A 19,927-nucleotide genomic window follows, 5' to 3' on the forward strand; every position below is an offset into this window, starting at 1 on the left:
TAAATGGCATATTGGCAAGTTTACGTTTCTCTTCAGCTGATTTAAATGTTTTTTTCAAGGTCATTTTCCTGAACTTTGTCATTTGGGATTGTATGTGCCCTCTATTATGACATTGGGCATCGGCCTTGGCAGACGACGTTGATGGCATGTTATCGTCTATGTCATGACTAGTGGCAGCAGCTTCAGCACTAGGAGGAAGTGGTTCTTGATCTTTCTCTATTTTATTTTTATCGGAGAAAGTTTGGTCCTCCATTTATGTTATATCGATTTGATATAAACGTGCGGCTAAACACAGAAAATATTTTTTTATTTTTGCTGGAGAGTAGTGCACATTGTGGGTTACACCAGCCTTTAAGAAATGAGCCAGCCGGCTCTTTACTTATGGGACACAGGCGCACGCTTGGCGCTGCTACTTTGTTGATGCACGTGCGGCTACTGCGCACACAATTCACAAACACAGAAAATAATTTTTTTTTTGGTTTGGACTGGAGTGTACTTTGGGGGTTACAGCACCCTTTAACGGTCAAGCCAGCCGGCCCTTTACTTATGACACAGGCGCACGCTTGGCACTACTTTGTTGATGCACGTGCGGCTACTACGCACACAATTCACAAACACAGAAAATAATTTTTTTTTTGGTTTGGACTGGAGTGTACTTTGGGGGTTACAGCACCCTTTAACGGTCAAGCCAGCCGGCCCTTTACTTATGACACAGGCGCACGCTTGGCACTACTTTGTTGATGCACGTGCGGCTACTGCGCACACAATTCACAAACACAGAAAATAATTTTTTTTTTGGTTTGGACTGGAGTGTACTTTGGGGTTTACAGCACCCTTTAACGGTCAAGCCAGCCGGCCCTTTACTTATGACACAGGCGTACGCTTGGCACTACTTTGTTGATGCACGTGCGGCTACTGCGCACACAATTCACAAACACAGAAAATAATTTTTTTTTTGGTTTGGACTGGAGTGTACTTTGGGGGTTACAGCACCCTTTAACGGTCAAGCCAGCCGGCCCTTTACTTATGACACAGGCGCACGCTTGGCACTACTTTGTGATGCACGTGCGGCTACTGTGCACACAATTCACAAACACAGAAAATATATTATTTTTTTTAGCACTTGGGGGGAGCACCCCTGATGGACAGAGCACCCCCTGGACAACACTACAGCACCCCTTTAGGACTGGGACACTGCACAGGACTTTGGAGTGGACACAGCCCCTATGGAGAACTGACTGCACAACACAGTCCAGCCAGCCCCTATGGACTTTGAAGTAGTGGACACAGCCCCTATTAACAACAGCAGCACAGCGCAACACAGCCAGCCCCTATGGACTTTGAAGTAGTGGACAACAGCAGCACTACACTACACTACACTACACAGCCCAGCCAGCCCTAACTCCCACCCTCCCTCTTCACTGTCCACAGCCGAGTGAGAAAATGGCGCCGACGCGGGTACCTTATATAGGATCCAAAACCCGCGAGACTCGGAAGGCGGGATGATGACGTTTTGCCTCGATTTCAGATCCGAGTCAGGCGTCAAAAGTCAAGCCTGACTCGGATCGGACTCGGATCGGGGGGGCTCAGGGGGTTCGGATTTCAGAAATCCGAACCCGCTCACCCCTAATTATTAGTCGTATGTATTAAAAGGGTACCACAGAGGATTTCTCCAATACCAGTACTAGGTTTCTCAGTACCCAGCTCCATCCTGTTCTACACTCCCACTGAAATTTCAATATGCAGGTTGTGCTCAAAATTTAAATACCCCCAGCCAAAAGGATTATCTAATGACTTAATTTAAAAAAAAAAAATACATTACATACTGCATAATTAAACATTTTAACTCACATAGAACATTCCAAATATTAGATATAACACTGATTTGACATAATTTGTCATGTGATTTTATGAATTATGCCACCAGCTAATCCTTATAGTGGACATAGGGCCTGATTCACTACCGATCGCAACTGCGATTATGCACGCTATCGGCCGATTGTTGTATTCTGCGTATGCATTGCAGTGCGCGAACTGGCCACTGAGATCAGGACTGCGATCGCAGTGACCCATCGCAGAGTGATTGACAGGAACTGCCGTTTGCGGGAGGTGACGAGGGGGTGGAAGTCGAAACGCAAGCGTGCCAGGGCGTTTGAACACTGTTGCAGCGGCGTGCATAAATTAGCCACTGCGTTCCCGTACTCATAGCGTGTGATGAAGTTAGCAATTTCTGAGTAAGGTCAGAGCTTGTGCAAGTGTCCATGAGGCTGCGATGGTACCAATGGTTTTGCAGTCTTGCTAAACATTACGGATGTGTGTAAGTTAAAGTGGGCGTCAGAGCCATAACTAGAATTTTTGCTGCCCTGTGCCAGAGAGAGATTTGGTGCGCCCCCCCCCCCCATTTTTTAAATAGGGACATAAGATAGTGCACCTGAAAAGGGGCCATGGCCTCATAGGGAAGGGTCAGGGAAGAGACAGGGGAGGCCAGGAGATGCTGGGGATAAAAAAAGAGGAAGCTACAAGTGAGAATGATAATAAACAGGAAAATTGACAGGCCCAAACAGCGCCCCCTGCCCTGCTGTGTCCTGTGCCATGGCACTGGTCGCACTATCTTAGTTACAGCCCTGGTGGGCGTCCTTATGTAGTGCTGCAATGGCATAGTGATCGCAGTGGATTAGCATACTATCGCAGTTGAACTGCATGCGTAATCGCTATTGCAATCGGAGTTGCGATTGGTAGTGAATCAGGCCCAATTCATATTTTAGCAGACTTAATAATTATGTTTCTTGTGGGTTTTAAAGCTTTTGATAGAGCTTAGTGGTGCTGTTGGCAAAGTATTAGCGATCTTATTTTCTTCATTTTTCTAATAGTAATTGGCCTTTGTAATATATTGTCATAAAATTTATTTTTATTGCTGAAGTAGCAATAGAGACAAAGTGTAAATTTACTAAACAGCAGTTTGGCCTTCAATTACAAATTGATATGTATGTATCCCAGGGCTCGACAAAACCCGGGGGCCAGGTTGCCATGGCGACCAGATTTGGCTGCCTGGTGACCAGGTTTGCAGCAACCCCCTGCCGCCGCTAGTGTAGTGCAGACCACGAGTGCGGTCCACACTACAGAGAAACAAACACACCGCCACCAACGGCAGCTGTGTGTTTGTTATAGTAGCCGATGAGAGTCAGACAGACTCTCATTGGAAGCTGCGTCCACGGAGGGAGCCGGCTGGAGCTCACTCATTAGCTCCGCCTTCCGGCTTCCCCTACAGCTGGTGATTGGAGAGATGTCATTACGTCTCTCTCATAGTGCAGAGCGGGCCGGGAGGAGCGGACAGCGGCAGTCATTGGCAGGAGCGGGAATCAGATAAGTTGTGTTTGTTTTTTGTTTGTGTGTAAGGGGCACTGCATAGGGGGGGTGCTACAGGGGGCACTGTATAGAGGGGGTGGCTGCTACTGGGGACACTGTATGGGGGGCGCTACTGTGGCACTGTACAGGGTGGAGCCGCTACTAGGGGCAATGCATAGTGGGGGCTACTACTGAGGTCACTGCATAGGGGGGACTAATACTGGGGGCACTGTATAGGGGGGACTACTACTGGGGGACAACTACTGGGGCAATGCATGGGAGGGACCACTTCAGGGGGCATTACATAGGGGGACCACTACCGGGGCAATGTATATGGGGACCACTACTGGGGACACTGCAGTAGTTGGCTGCTACTGGGGGCACTGTATGGGGGGGGTGGCCGCTACTGGGGCACTGTATAAGAGGCTGCACTACTAGGGGCAATGCATAGTGAGGACTAGTACTGGGGGCACTGCATAGGGGGACTACTACTGGGGGCACTGTAAAGGGGTGACTACTACTGGGGGGCAATGCATAGGGGGGACTACTACTGGGGGGCAATGCATAGGGGGGACTACTACTGGGAGCCAAAAAAATATTTTATACTAAATCAAGTATATATCAGGCGCACATACTATATAAAATAATAAAAAACAACTAATCAAGCAGCTTTCAAAAGGAGTGTTTGGGAGCACTCCATAAATACACAAACATGAAAAAGATAATTATAGAAAGCGCTAATAAAAATAAAGTAAATCTCTTTGATAAATATAATATCACAATATTAATGACGATCAATCATGAAACATAATAGATTCTTAAAAGCAGCTAGTAGAACAATCAGGGCCGGCGCTAGGCTTTGCTGCGCCCAGCGCCGTCCTGTGTTGCCGCCCCTTCCCTCCTCCACTCCCTCCCCCTGAAGTTACATAATGACTATAGCGGCGGGAGGGAGGGTGGGCGTTTCCGGCGCCCGCCGGTTACAATGGCGCTCCGGCCGACGGCCCAGTTTGCCCTTGCCTAGAGACATTACTGAGAACAATTCAAAAGTTATATCGTAAATCAGCTAGTTGCCGATTTACATAATAGACAATGAGCACAAATAGATTTATAGTCCGAATTTTATATGGAGATATTGATTCTGGAGAGAATAATGAAGCCCACTCCTTAGTGGTAAATTAAAGTCCCGTGTGTTATCATCCAAATATAGGAAAAAAAAAAATAATAATAATAAAAAAAAAATATATATATATATATATATATGAAAAAAACAGTGTTCCGGAACAGAGGTTTACCTCTTATATATATTGGAGCAATAATAGTTCACTTTATCGGCTCAAATGGTAATATAGTAAAATTCCATAGTAATACAATTCCAGAGAGACTGTTGGGGAATTAATTAGAGTTCCATTTAGCACCAATCAAGACAGCTGGCTGGTTAATAGCATCGGCCAAGTTGAAGTAAGCGGAGCTGTACAGCCAAAGTGTGCCGCCTCCGTATGTACTCACAGCCTCCACCTGTAACGGAGTCTCCGCAGTGTCCCAACTTCTATGCCTTACGAGTGCAGCAAGAAGCAGGTATCGCCCATCAGGGCTTTCACTTGTGATGCGGTCTCTATGGTCCCCAAACCTCTATGTCTCACGAATGTAGTAGATGGCTGGTATCACCCTCAGATGGTATATAGGGCAAAGTATAGCTGGTGTGGATAATCCATGGTTCTTAGGGTTTCTCAGTTTCTTTATGATTCTAACGGTTTCCTCAGAAGTCTGCACTATGATCTGTGCAGGCTTTGTTGTTTAAAAAAATGTTAAACGGTGTATTGTAATATTATAAACATAAATGGTGTGGGGTACTCCCCACATTGTTAACCAGCCTCTGACCTCTGAGCCTAAGCTAATATTGATAATTAAGGGGGAAAAAAGGTATGGAGCCCCCCCTATTTTCCAATAACCAGCACTAGGCAGAACCAGCCAAGTTAGCTGATGCTATAGCAGGTGACACCCAGTATGGTGTCCCCCTGCCATAATGGCAAACAGCCCCAAACTGGCACCCCCGGAGCTTTGGTTGCAGAGGTAATAGTGTATTAAATGGTTAAATAATATTGTTCTTTACATGTGGACTACAGGTCCCAGCATGGCTGCTCAAACTAGAATGTCCATTGGTTCAATATGTCGACAGGCACCTTATCAACAACCTCAGAATGTCGACCTGTTCCCAAATATTGCCATGTGAAATTTTGGCATTCTCAGAATACTGACGCTTAGGTTTAGGCACCATCGGGAGTGTTAGGCACTAGTGGCAGGTTAGGGAGTAGGATTAGGGATAGGGGGACTGTACTCAATGGAATGCTGCTCATCAGATGTCTGCGCCGGAACTGCACATCACATGACTGCTGGGACCCAGAAGACAACGCTGGAGATGCTGCTGCCGGCGTGACCAGGTAAGTAACCATGGGCGACCAGGAACATTTTGTAAATAAGTCACCGGTGTACACATAATGAAAATCTACATGGTCACTGTGGACATGCTAGGCATGTCAATAAGCTGCACATCAGCATTTCGACCATGTCCACATTCTTATGTCGATCTTATGCATGTCGACATAATAACTGCCAACATAAAATTACCCACCTGGGGGAATAATCAGTATGAGAAATGTAGGAGGAAAATAATATTGACAAGGGGAATGTAATTCCTAAAATAAGTGGGAACATAGATTATTTACGATAATAAGATCCAAGTTTAAACATGAAAGATAATTTGAGGAAAGATATTCATGTGTCTCGGAAGACTAGGCGACAAAAAATATAAAAGTACAATGGAACATCTTCAAAACAATGGGTAGAATTATAGTGTAATATATAAGCACAGTAGAAACAGTGAAAGCAATGGGAGGGTTACAGCTGACATAATTAGTACCAACTTGTTGACTCAAAAATTTTAAAAATATTAGCCTGGTTTCTTGGAGGTAAGTATTCAATATATAAACCCCATTTCTTATAAAATCGAGCTACCCTTTTTCAAAATCAGGTAGAGTCGCACTGCTGTCAAAGTAAAACAAATCCAGTACAGCTGAATTGACCATAGTAATGGAAGGCGAGGCAGGGGAGATCTATTTAGTAAGGATGACCTTCTTTGCCACTGTGAGTATAAGAGATAGGAGGGGTTTACCAGCAGTCCCAGATCCGTGCGTATTTTAAAAAACATTTTTACTACTCTTACAGCTTATTAATAACACAAAGCCTTTGATCTGTGCAGTGCGTCACACCAACTCGCCTGCTAGAAACAGGTCTATTATTTGGGCGGGTTTGCTGTTGGGTTTGTGGAGGCTTCTAAACCCATTGCATATTAAATCCGGCGTTTCTATTTTAGATTTTAAAAAACATTGAAGATAAGCCAATGCTCTCTTGTGTTCAAAATTCTGCATTTTCTGCAGCTTCCGTTCCCACCTCTTTTGGCTTTAGTAAATCTGTGAATTGCAAAACCGGCGGAAAAATTATGAAAAATGCAAAACTGACATATAGTAAATCTATCCCAAAGAAACTTTCATTTTATTATAATGGATAATATACTGTATATAAAAAAATATTGTTGCATATTGCTAAATGGCAGTGGGTTGAAGAAATTACTGATATCTGGGGTACAGAACTGTAACTAGAAATTTTAGTGCCTGTGGCATTTTAAAAATAATTCACCCGTATTTGCCATTTTTCATGCTGTTCAGTGTACAATACTTTGTAATATCAATTCATTATAATTAATTGCAAACAGTAAAATAAAAAGAGCCAATAATTAACTACACGAGTATTCAGTCCTGTCGCCAAGATACACATAAATGATTTTCTTGATTTTGATGACAAAATTCATTAATTGGAGTGCACCTGTATAGAATTAAAGTGTTCCCATTGATTCAAAATAAATAGAACTGTCAGTGCATTTTCAAACAAAGATTCCTCAATAAGATTGAAAAGAGTCAAAACAAATCCCAGAACAGTTAATTGAAAAACAACGATCAGGGGCTGTGTATTAGAAGATTCAAAGATTTTTACCATCTCCTGGAGCACTCAAAAGTCCTTAAAAAATTCAAGAGAGAATAAGACAGGTCTATAAATTTGTCCAGAACAGTTTGTCCTAACAATCTGAGAATTGGTGCAAGAAGGGGACTTGTTAGAGAGACCACAGGAAACCTATAGCAACCTGTAATTACTTGTAGCAATTTATGTTATATGGGTCTATTTACTAAGCAGTGTTAGGAGACAGAGCGAAAAGTGATAAGGTGCCAGCCAATCAGCTCCTAACTGCCATCTCACAGGCTGTGTTTGAAAAATTACAGTTGGGAGCTGATTGGCTGGCACCTTATCACTTTTCACTCTGTCTCTTAACACTGCTTAGTAATTAGACCCCATAGTCTTCTATAGGTGAATATGTCCAATAGCCCAGGTAAAACAAAACTTTGTATCTTTTGGGAGTGTGGCAAAAAGAAAACTTGCATTAAATCTAATCTTATCTAGTGTTTACTAGAAAACATGTGGGAATCCCTTCTAACAAGTGGAGAAAGGTTTTATGATCTGATGATCAAAGACTGAACTTTTGGTCTGAGTGCCAGGCAAAAATGCCAAGCACTATGTTTAGTGTAAACATAACAATGAGAATTATCCTAGAAGCACTGTTCCTATTCAGAAACAAGAGCATAATGCTATGGAGAGGCTTCTCTGTTTCAAAGACTAGGAACATTGTCATAGTAAAGGACAAAATGGAAGATATAAAATATAAATATACTGTTGAGGCAATCATTCTATGGTCTGCAAAAAACCCAGGATTTGGGAGAAGATTTATATTCCAGCAGGATAATGACACAGAGAATACAGCTAATCCCACACTGGCATAGATTAAGCACAAAAAAATACAAATAAAATCAATGTCCTGGATTGATCCAGTCAGACCGTAGACCTCAATCAAATCGATAATCTGTGGAATGATTCGAAAATTGCTGCTCACCAATGGTCCCTATCTGCTCTAACAGAACTCTAGCAATATTGCAATGAAGAAGGTCTGAAAAGTGCAGTGTCCAGATGTTGAAGCCCTAATTCCAGGTAACTTCTCTTCCAAGTGTTAAAACAAGGAAGTGAATACTAATATAACTAATTTATGTCTGTTTTTATTTGTAATTTAGTTTCAGTTTTAAATTTTTACATTTGTCAGCACAGATAACTTTCTGTTGATCACTATTAAGGATTCCAGAATATGTTCATTTTGATTATATTATTTAAACAAAAAAAAAATCTAAAAGTGTAAATATTATTTATATCTTATATATTAGAGGTCCAATAGTGAAAAAATTTAATCTAAATTAATGCACCCTTAAAAGGAATAGTACAATCTGCTTGACAATCAGAATTATAAATGTAAATTAAAACTATCTTACATCACTATCTATGAGAGGGGAACATGTTATCTTTGACAGAGTATTTGTTTTCCAAAAAAATACAAAAGGATTGAAAATGGCTAAAAAAAATATATTGTGACATGAAAACATTAAGGTCCACTGCTAACTTTGAACATTTATATCAGTCCATACATCTATATCTGTGTTGAAAAATATTAATCCATATTTTTTTTAAATAAAAACAATAGTTTTGAAACTGTTCTATATTTTTCTTATCTGATTCTCTATTATACTTTCCACTCTAATAAATTAATCCTGTACATCCTATCCTAATTATCAAGTATGGAAACTGTACTTCACCATTATTATTTATGAAAGTAAGAGCTAATAATGCAACTCTGTCTCAAGCATTAACACTACAACACTAATCTGCTGTGTTTATATTATCTGAAGTATCCAGTTTTATGCTGGGCATACACTATACAATTATCTGTCAGATATCTGTCCAATCTGGCTGGTTGGAATTAAAACCTGGTAATGTATGGGAGCAAATGACAGTTGATCATATGGTCTTAAACACTGGAAAACGGGTAAAAAAACAATTGTTCAAAACGGTTAAATTTGTGTGTTTTAATCAATTTGTCTGAACGACCGTTTTTCTCTGTTTTCCAGTGTTTGTGAGTAAATGGTCAATTGTCATTTGCTCCCATACATTACCAGATTTTCATTCCAACCAGCCAGATTGGACAGATATTTGTATAATGTATGCTCAGCATTAGAGTTTATGAAAAGTAATTGTCTCAGCTCAAAAAATAAATGTTATAGCTCTTTGCAATTTTGAGTTGCCCACTAAAAGTTGTTTTGCACATAATATGATTTTAAAACCTATAATTAATATCTTCAATGTAAAGCACAATTATTATTATGATTTTAATATCAAGTAATGTGAAACAAAGTACTGTTAATGTCATATTTTATTTAAAATGGTAGGAAATAATCTCTGTCCAAAGGTGATGATACCAAGTAATTATATATATGTTTTACTTAAATAGTTGTCTAGATATTGCTTCAAAGTAGTACTACTGTATGTAATATCAATACTAGAATCATTGAGGAAGCAGGAGGATTCTCACCATTTGTTATCACAGAATTTGTACCGATGATCATCAGCTGGAACAATATCGATGAGAAGAATATATTTAGTCTTGGGGTTCATCCCTGTGACTTTAACTTTGTAACTTGGAAACATTCTCCTAAGAAAAAAAATTATATTATAAATGACAAATAGACCAAATATTTTATACTTAGATTAAAAATGTCTATATATGATTTACAACCGTATAGTAAAATGTACATAAGCCAATGTTGATGGATTGGAAGTTCAAATATTTGCAAATAATAACTAAAAATAAGAAAGAAGAAAACAAAAAGAAAATTTCAAGAAAATTTTGATTATGTTGCATGTTCATTTTATTTACAACACAGCAGTTTCATTAAATAAATTATTTGGCCTTAATTTAAACATTGAATCTTTAATACATTTGTATTATTTCTTCATAAAGTTTTACAAAAATAGAAAATTAATACACTTCTTTAAAAATATAAAACATAAATTAAAAAAGGGGATGGGTGTTAAGAATTGCCACACTGTGCATTTATCTAAAACACCATTGTTTAACACTTTAGCTGCTGAAGGTTTTCTCACCCTTGTGCTGAAATAATTTTTTTCACATTTGCACCTGTCACATTCTATGATCAATATCAATGATTTTTAAATGTTTGTATTTTCAAAAAATGCCATTAGTCTTTCTACTCATTTCTAAAACATCAAAATAAGTTAACACAAATGTCCGAAAAATTGTTTTTTGATTGAAATTCCGAGAAAGAGAACCTAAAGCAAATGTGATTTTTTTAAAAAAAAATTTCTGTGATTTTTTTTTCTGTTATAAACAGCAAAAATAAATACTTTGTGTTTGTGTGGGCCAACATGGGGAGATAGGGCAAATGTTGGTGCCCCTTATGTCATGGATGACAGGTTGGGGGAAGGTCTTCCTGAACAACAACCTTTTTGTCTGTAGTGCAGGGGTGATCACCATGCATACATTTCTATGGGGAAACTAGGTTGAAAAAGGGTATTTCCCTCTTTCAAACAAGGGTGCCCCCATTATATGTGGGGGAGTAAGAGGGATTGTCCACACACACAAATACACATCAGAGCCGTCATCCGTCTTGGTTAAAAAGATAAGTTTTGTTTAGGCTTTTTTTAGCCCCTCGGAAAGTGGATGAGAAGTTCCACTCATTAACAACTACTCTTCTGGCTCTTAACCCTTTCAGCTTTGAATAACTACTCTACTAGCTCTTAAACTCTTTGGCTCTGAACGACTACTGCCCTGGATCTTCTCTGCTGGTGATCTTCTGGATGCCTCTATGCACTGAGCAATACAAAAAACCTGCAACTCTTTGGGTTACTTTACTTCTCCTTTCCATTCTTTATTCCTGGATATCTTGTTCCCCAGGTTCTAATACCTTATTGACCTGACCTCTGCTCTGTCCTTGAATCTTTAATTGCTTTAATCCTCTAATTCCTGAATCCCCTGGATATCCTGCTTCCTGGATTTCTGATTTCAGCTCTATCCTGTAGATCTCGTACCATTAAGCATGTGCAATTTGCTGCTGTAAGGGTAAGGTGTGCCAAATCTGTGCACCAGGTATGCTGAAACCTTACTCATTTTGTTTCTTTGTTTTATCTGCATTTTATGAAAATGCACATTAAATAAATATTGTTCTGGTCTGAAACATACTGATCACACTGAAGATTTTATAGAGAGCACATTTCTTGTTGACAATGCTGGACTTTCGGGGACCCGGGGCACTCCACGGTTTAAAATAAAAGCACAGTGTTATCATCCATGAGAGAGAGCTTTAAAATTAGATAATATAATGGGCATTCCAATTAATTCCATCATAACAGGAATATTTGTTTAACATGTACCAAATACAATAGAGCAAACATATATATTTTTTTAACTATATGCTCTACATGACTCAGCGAAGCTCTGCCCCCCAGCTAAGTAGCTAAAGAGCTGCTGGAAGAAAGAAGACACTTGGAGCGGAGAAGTACCTGCAAAAACAATAAGTAATATTTTTTTTTGTGTTCTCAGAAGTGGACGAAATGTTGATGATGGATGCAAGCGGCCGATGATTTCAGTCTGCGCATGCGTTTGAGTTGCACTGCGCATGCGTCCCGATGGTTACCGTCGAAAGCACAGAATGAATATGGATACAGAAAAAGGCAATTTCAGTGGGTGTTTCTGGGTGGTAACAGGCATGGTTAGTGGCGCGGGCATTTGCCGTGCATGTGAAAATGGGCCACCCACAATGCTTGTCATTTTTCCATTCTTCACGCTGCCCCAGGCTCTTTAAGCACTGTGTGCACTGCAACTGTTCACCGCAGAGCAGCCGGTGGCAGAGCAGGCCCCCCAACCTTTTCCACCTATGGGACACTAGTGCCCATGGGTAGGACAGCGGGAAAGTGCTCAAATATGGGGACTGCACATCCAAACTTGGGATGGTTGAGGGTTATGCACTAAGGGCTCCATTTAAAAATGATCTATAACCCCTTTAGCACCGGCTAAAGAGATTATGCCCTATGTTTAGTAGTTAGCAAGCAGCAGTTGGCTTAACTTACCATTGGTTGTTACTGTACCGCTTACGCAATCTATTGATGGCATTAACGGTACAGTCCTTATTGCCGGCAATGGAGACCCAGCAAATTCTTTCTGACTTTAGCAAAGCTTTCCAGGCTTTAATGTGTCCTCATTGGGTTGAAGCGCAATGCACTTGCGCAGACGGCCATCGCATCTGCACATTAGTCATCAACCCATTGCTGGCAGCAGCAGAATGCTGGATGCACAGCTGAAGGCACCTTTGATGAGGTGGACGCCGCTGGACCTCGCTGCACAGGTAAGTAAAGTGAAATACTGGTGGTATATGCCTCTTGCAATAAGTAACAGTGTTTAATGGAGCCCTAAGCAACACTTTAGCTGAAAAAGTAAACAGTCTTTTTTCTTTTTAAATATGAATAAAAAAAATATTATTGGAATTATTTGATTTGGGTTTTTTTTATACCAGGCAGAAAAGAGTCTCACAGAGAGAAACCTTTAATATATAGTACTAGGAGTATATGAATTATATAGTGAATTCTTCAATGGCTCCTTAAATACTGTATGTACTCCTTATACCATAGACTATAGATTTTCTCTCTCTGAGATTGTTTCGTGTTTTATACAGAAACCCAATTGCAAAAATACTAGAAAGTTATTTTTTTTTATTCAAAATATTATATTTTCATATAGCGATGAAAGGAAAAATGCTTGGTTTAAAGTAGGGATGTGCAGGCTCGGTTCTACTCGGTTCCGTTCGGTTCTTTTTACCGAATCTTATTGGCTATCCAAAACTCGTGACAGCTGAAACCCAATAAGATCCGGTAAAAAGAACCGAACGGAACCGAGTAGAACCGAGCCTGCACATCCCTAGTTTAAAGATATATTCAGTGCATCTGTGTGACTTGGAAAAGCGGCATTATACATGCACGGAAGGGACCCTGACTGGCCTGCGGTACCGCCAATATTGCAATTACTTTGATCCAAAACATAACATTTCGACCCCCTCCCTAAATTGAATTCCTGCATGTGAACCTGGACAGCAGACGAACCTGAATGGATTTTTGCACCATTTGCACTATTAGATAGATAGATAGATAGATAGATAGAAGGATAGCACAGGATAGCACAGGATGCCCTGTGGGCAGACCAGCCGCCATTTCTATTTACCGATTCCTTCACTCCAATCTGGACTCCCACCTCCTGGCTCCCGCTGCCTGCGCTATGTATGGGAACAGACATCATAACATCCCTACCACAGTGCTTACCGAGGCGCCGATTGATGGGACCACACAGCAGAGCGACTTCATTCTTCGTCAGAGAGTTGAGTTCGCTGAGACTGAGTTGTTGGCAGAAAAGTGAGTGACAGTTGCTGGGGGTGGGGGGTAGTCAGAACCAGGGCTGCAACCAGGGGTGTGCGAGCGGTGTGGCCGCACAGAACACAACATGCTATGGGTGGCACCATCGCTAACCCGCAGCTCCTGCATCTAGCTAGCAGGGTGCCTGTAATGGCACCCTGCTGCCAAAATCTCTGCAGCAGTGCCGCCTGGAGCGTCCTTTGGATGATCCAGATGGTCACAACACTGCCCTTACAGCACCCCAGAGCATCCTGAGAATGCTCCGGACATTGCTGTAATCACCCGCTCCCGGCGACGGGTGCAGGCCACGCCCCCTCCATGTGACGTCATATGGAAGGGGCGTGGCACCGGGTGGCGGCAACGCTAGCTATGGCACTGGTCAGAACTGGTGATGCAGAACACACAAGCTGACGGCATACCAACTATTCTATAATAGGCTAATGATATTGATTGCTGATCGCTTAATGGAAGCATTATATATCACCAGAAAAACATTGTATCAATCACCCTGCATCTATATACAGTATGTGTGTATCACTTGGAATGGATCATTTCTAATATATAATAATATAATAAATCTACATTGTGAACATTCACACTGAGGAGTATATCTATGGAATATAACATTATGCTGATCATTACTAGACACATTAGAGATGTGCAGACCCCTGTCTAATTACTCCCAACCCCAATGCAGAGGTCTGCATTAGGGGTGGGGGGGTCATTATACTGTACTATGGTATGCAGTAGAGGAGGGGGTCTCTAGACAGGGTTCTGCATTAGGGGTGTGATTATAATACACTATGGTCTGCATTAGAGGAGGGGGTCCCTAGATAGGGGTCTGCATTAGGGGAGGGTGGTCAATATATATATGGGTATGCATTAATGGTTGGGTTCCTTAGACAAGGGTCTGCATTAATGGTGGGGGGTAATTGTGCAAGGGTCTGCATTAGGGGTGGGGGTAGGTAATTAGTGGTCTGCACTGAAATGACAGTAATTAGACAGGGGTCTGCATTTGGGATGGGGTGGTCATTAGACAGGTGTATTCCTTAGGGTTTGAGGGTCATTAGCTAATTGGGGGTGGGCGTCATTAGACATGAATCAGACCCTCCAACTGTACCTTTTTGGCCAGTACAGTACCGTTTTTTAATTGTCTGTAGTACTGTACTGGCAGGGCTTTAAGGAGGGTGGAGTGGCTGGTGCTGTGCATCTACACAGTGCAGGGGAGAGCCAGGGGGCATCCCAGCATCCCCGGAAGTGCTGGGCACCCCTTAAAGTGATGAAAATGGGGGGGTGCCTTGCCCTCATGACCACACAAATTTTTCTGCCAACGCCTAATATCCCTATTTAAAAAAATAAGCTTTCTGGCACATGGCACCAAAATGTCTAGTTATGCCTCTGCATGCACCCCTGCACTCCGTATAATTTAGTTCCCACTAAAGTCCATGCACGTAGCATCCACAAGCAGGTGCTCTTGAAAGAATTCAAATTTGTTTTGAAAACAAAAACAAGGTCTGAGGGGGATGTATCAAGCCTCGGAGAGGGATAAAGTAAAGAAGTTGCCCAAAGCAACCAATCAGCTTCTAACTGTCATTTCATTAACAATGCTAGATAAATGACAGGTACAAGCTGATTGATTGCTTTGGGCAACTTCTCTATGATATATCTCTCCAATGCTTGCTACATCTCCCCCATGTAATGCAAATAAATATATTTTTAAAAAAATGAATCCAAAATAAATAAGAATAACTACAGTAGTAATTAGAATGAAAAGGAACATGCAAACATATAGGGCCTGATTCAGAGGTGCACGCTAAGTGCACGCAATGCCAATGTTGCTATGTGCTACATAGTTGAGCAAATATTTGCCACTGTGCATGCGCAAACTATTTTGAAAACCCTTACGGCACATGTGATACCCTGTGTGTATGGACAAATGGGCTATGGTCTATGGACCAGCTGGTATCAGAACTGGCGAGGGAAAACCATGGGCGTTCCTGGGTGGTGACCTGAAGAGAACACGAAAAAATCCATTGCATGTTATGGGAGTGTCAGGGGCGTGTCAGTGAAAGCTGCTGCTTTCTCATACGCAGAGCTGCTGCCACAGAGGCTTGTGCAAGTGTTGATGGTGTGTTGATGGTGGATTGTCCAGAACCATCGGCAGGACAAGTGTGGTTACATGACAATCCCAATCACAGTCGTTATGTCCTCTGTGTAGAATGATCCATGAGTCTGTGGTCCGTAGAGTCATCTGAGAGCATGTACACCCCGAGCTAGTCTCCACGTGGAGAGGAGAGCAGTGAGCCTTGAGTGGCTAGTGAAGGGCGATTCATGCATATCTCGGTACAGGGGGCCTCCCTGAGACAGGGGACCTTTGCTCCCCCTTTGTCTGGCTCTGCTTGTGGTGGTCTCTGCATTGCTGTGAAAGATGCTACTGTATGTGAACGAGATTACTCTGTATTGCATGTGTTTATACATTTTAGCTGGTTAGTGTTTTAAGAGTATAAAAAACAACTTAATGGAGATTAATAAAATAGATAAACATAACAATATTTTGAATGGAAGTGATTAGTGATTGGGACTAACACTAAAAATTAGGGAAGGGTTAAAGTAAATATATTGCGATCCGTAATGAATCAGGCTCTAAGTGGGAACATACAGTATGCGTCCAAGTTGTGTTCATCTCTTCATAAGGCACTTGTTATTTATTCTGTATTATACCATGCAGTATAAACAGGGGCTGGCTGGCAACTTTTAGCCTGGGGGGCAAATGCATGCAGGCGGCCCTGGCCGAGGAGTAGCGTGTAGCCAGGGTGCCCGAAAGAACGTGCGTGCTATGGCGCCCCCCCCTCAGGTGTTCTAGGGAGGAGGCGGGTCCATATGGGATTAATGTAAGGTAAAAATAAAGATTAGGGACAGCCCCCTGTCATAGTGCCCATATGCAGTGCCACCCTGTGCCACAGGAGAGGACACCCTTATGCAGGCCTCGAGTAGTGCCCCCAGTAGTGATCCCCCCTATGCAATGCCCCTTGTGCCCCCAGTAGTAAGCCCCTTAAATAGTGCCTCCAGTAGTGGTAACCCTTATGCAGTGCCCCTTAAATAGTGGCCCCAGTTGTAGTCTTCCCCCTATGCAGTACCCCCACTATTGCCCAGCAGTGGTCCCTCAATGCAGTGCCCCCAGTGGTAGTCCCCTCCCCCCTATGTAGTGCCCCTAGTAGTAGTCCCCTTCCCCCTATGTAATGCCCCTAGTAGTAGTCCCCTCCCCTTGTAGTGCCCCTAGTAGTAGTCCCCTCCCCCCTATGCAATGCCCCTAGTAGTAGTCCCCTCCCCTTGTAGTGCCCCTAGTAGTAGTCCCCCCCAGTAGTAGTACCCCCCTTGTAGTGCCTCCAGTAGTAGTCCCCCCTTGTAGTGCCCCCAGTAGTAGTAGTCCCCCCCTTGTAGTGCCCCCAGTAGTAGTAGTCCCCCCCTTGTAGTGCCCCCAGTAGTAGTAGACCCCCCTGGTAGTGCCCCCAGTAGTAGTAGTAGTCCCCCCCTTGTAGTGCCCCCAGTAGCAGTCCCCCGCCTTGTAGCAACCCCAGTAGTAGTAGTCCCCCCCTTTGTAGTGCCCCCAGTAGTGGTCTCCTCTTTATAGTGCCAGACCCCCCGCAGTAGACAAACATAATATAAAAAAAAAAACACTTACCTGACACCCGCTCCTGCTCCTGGTCCCGCCGCCGAGATCAGCTCCTCCGTCCGCCGCTTTGCATTATGGGAGTGATGCGTCATGGGAGTGACGCGTCACTCCCATTACCCACTGTGGGAGCCAGAAGATGTCCGGCTCTGGCAGTGGGAGCAGCAGCCGATGAGAGTCTATCTGACTCTCATCAGCTGCTAAAGAAAACACAAAGCTGCCGGCTCCGGCGGCTGTGTGTTTGTGCTGTGTAGCGCTGACCGAACTCCGTCCGGTCAGCGCTACACACGCGGTGTAGTCTGTGTCACAGTGACACAGACTGCCCGCGGCCCGTGGCCCACATGACGCTGCGGCCCGGGGGGCACATGGCACCCTGCCCCCCGGCCCAGCCCGCCACTGAGTATAAACAAGTTGGATGTAGCTTTATCATACTTGCTTAATTTCTGACTCACCCATCTGGGAAAAGGCTAACAGGTTCGAAGTGTGATGGGCGTGGTGCAGTCAGGAGTTGTGATGGCGCGACCATGTCACCATGGCCCTCACCCCGCTATACATTGCCAAAGTCACCTAATCACATCATCAAGCTGCCCTACCCAACCATTTCACGTGACCTTGAAGGTGCTCTATACTTTATGTTGCTGGACCTTGGACTGTGCACTACCAAACTCTCATTGTGTGGCTCCTTCTGACACTGCCCGTGTACCATGCAGCTCTGTCTTGACTAATATATTTAGAAAAAGTGGACAGTTAACTAACATGTGCTGAAGAAGTAAAGTTTATGTGACTCCAAACATCATTAAATCTGCTAAGCTTTGAATGACACTTCATTAGCTGTAATCTTGCTATTTGTTCAATACTCCTCTTGTTCTGTATACAGAAAAGTTGACAATGAGTTTAAATTATACCAGTATACATAAAACATGCAAAATAATTATGCACATGTCCAGAAAAGAGGCCACTTGCGTCTGCTTACCACTGGAGAGGTGGCACGGGGGAGGGCAGGGGCGACTGACATAGTTTAGTGAGGGGATGATTGCAAAATTGTGAAGAGATGCAAATTGGCACAGAGATGCATATAGATTGACACTGATTGGTGCTTTCTTTCTTTGCTTGTGCATATATCATGGGCATAATACAGAGAATTCTGAATACATTATTTTAATTCACAAGTGCATATTGTATTCACTGTAAAAAAGCTGCATTTGAAACCATATGGAAAACAGACTCTATATTAAAATGCATGCCAGCCAGCAACAGTAGTACATGTGAAGGGTCGGCCCAAGCCTAAGCTGGAATGTGAATAAAGATTTTGTCACCTTTTAGTAGAACACAAAATATTATATAAAGGTAAAGTTAAAGCACAATGGGGCCTATTTATCAAGGCTTTTGCCACACAACAGTGCCCAGTATGTAGGTATTCCACAAATAAGTGCTACAATACATAATATGTCACACATCTGTGCCTCAATACATAATATGCCACACATCTGTGACCCCAATACATATTTTTGACACAACACTAGGGATGAGCGGGTTCGGATTTCTGAAATATGAACCCCCCCGTGCCCCCCCGATCTGAGTTGTATACGAGTCAGGCTCGACTTTTCCCGCCTAACTTGGATCTGAAATCGAGGCAAAACGTCATCATCCCACCTTCCAGATCTCGCGGGTTTTGGATTATATAAAAGGTCCACGCGTCTGCGCCATTTCTCACTCCGGCTGTGGACAGTGAAAAGGGAGGTGGGAGCTAGGACTGGCTGGGCTGTGTTGTGCTGCTGTTGTCCATAGGGGCTGTGACCACTCAGTCCATAGGGGCTAACTGGGCAGTGTTAGAGTGCTGCTGTTGTCCATAGGGGCTGGCTGGGCTGTGTTGTGCTGCTATCATAGGGGCTGGCTGGGCTGTGTTGTGCAGTCAGTTGTCCATAGGGGCTGTGTCCACTCCAAAGTCTATAGGGGCTGGCTGGACTGTGTTGTGCAGTGTCTCATAAAGGCTGTGGTCCTAGAGGGGTGCTGTAGTGTTGTCCAGGGGGTGATCTGTGCATCAATGGTGCTCCCCCAAAGTGCACTCCCAAAAAAAAAAAAAAAAAATTCTGTGTTTGTGAATTGTGTGCGCAGTAGCCGCACGTGCATCAACAAAGTAACACCAAGCGTGCGCCTGTGTCATAAGTAAAGGGACGGCTGGCTTGACCATTAAAGGGTGCTGTAACCCCAAAAGTGCACTCCAAACAAAATAAAAAAATATTTTCGGTGTTTGTGAATTGTGTGCACTGTGGCTGCATGTGCAACAAAACAAAGGAGCAGCGCCAAGCGTGCGCCTGTGTCCCATAAGTAAAGGGCCGGCTGGCTCATCTCTTAAAGGGTGGTGTAACCCCCAAAGTCCACTCCAACAAAAATAAAAAATTATTTTCTGTGTTTGTGAATTGTGTGCACTGTACGTGCATCCTCAAAGCAGCAGCGCCAAGCGTGCGTCTGTCCATTAAAGGTTGGTGTAACCCCCAAAGTGCACTC

General features: G+C 43.0%; 1 protein-coding gene across 1 annotated transcript in view; it reads right to left on the reverse strand.

The window, feature by feature from the left end:
- TBX4 (T-box transcription factor 4) overlaps positions 1–19,927 on the reverse strand; it is a 266,648-nt gene that overhangs the window by 118,518 nt on the left and 128,203 nt on the right. Inside the window, exon 4 of the mRNA XM_088446319.1 lies at positions 9,863–9,982. Coding sequence (XP_088302445.1) covers positions 9,863–9,982 — 120 coding nt within the window. The remainder of the gene's footprint in view (positions 1–9,862; positions 9,983–19,927) is intronic.

The sequence above is a fragment of the Taudactylus pleione genome, unplaced genomic scaffold (assembly GCF_031769625.1).
Source record: "Taudactylus pleione unplaced genomic scaffold, aTauple2 ptg000397bl, whole genome shotgun sequence".
NCBI classification, from domain to species: domain Eukaryota; kingdom Metazoa; phylum Chordata; class Amphibia; order Anura; family Myobatrachidae; genus Taudactylus; species Taudactylus pleione.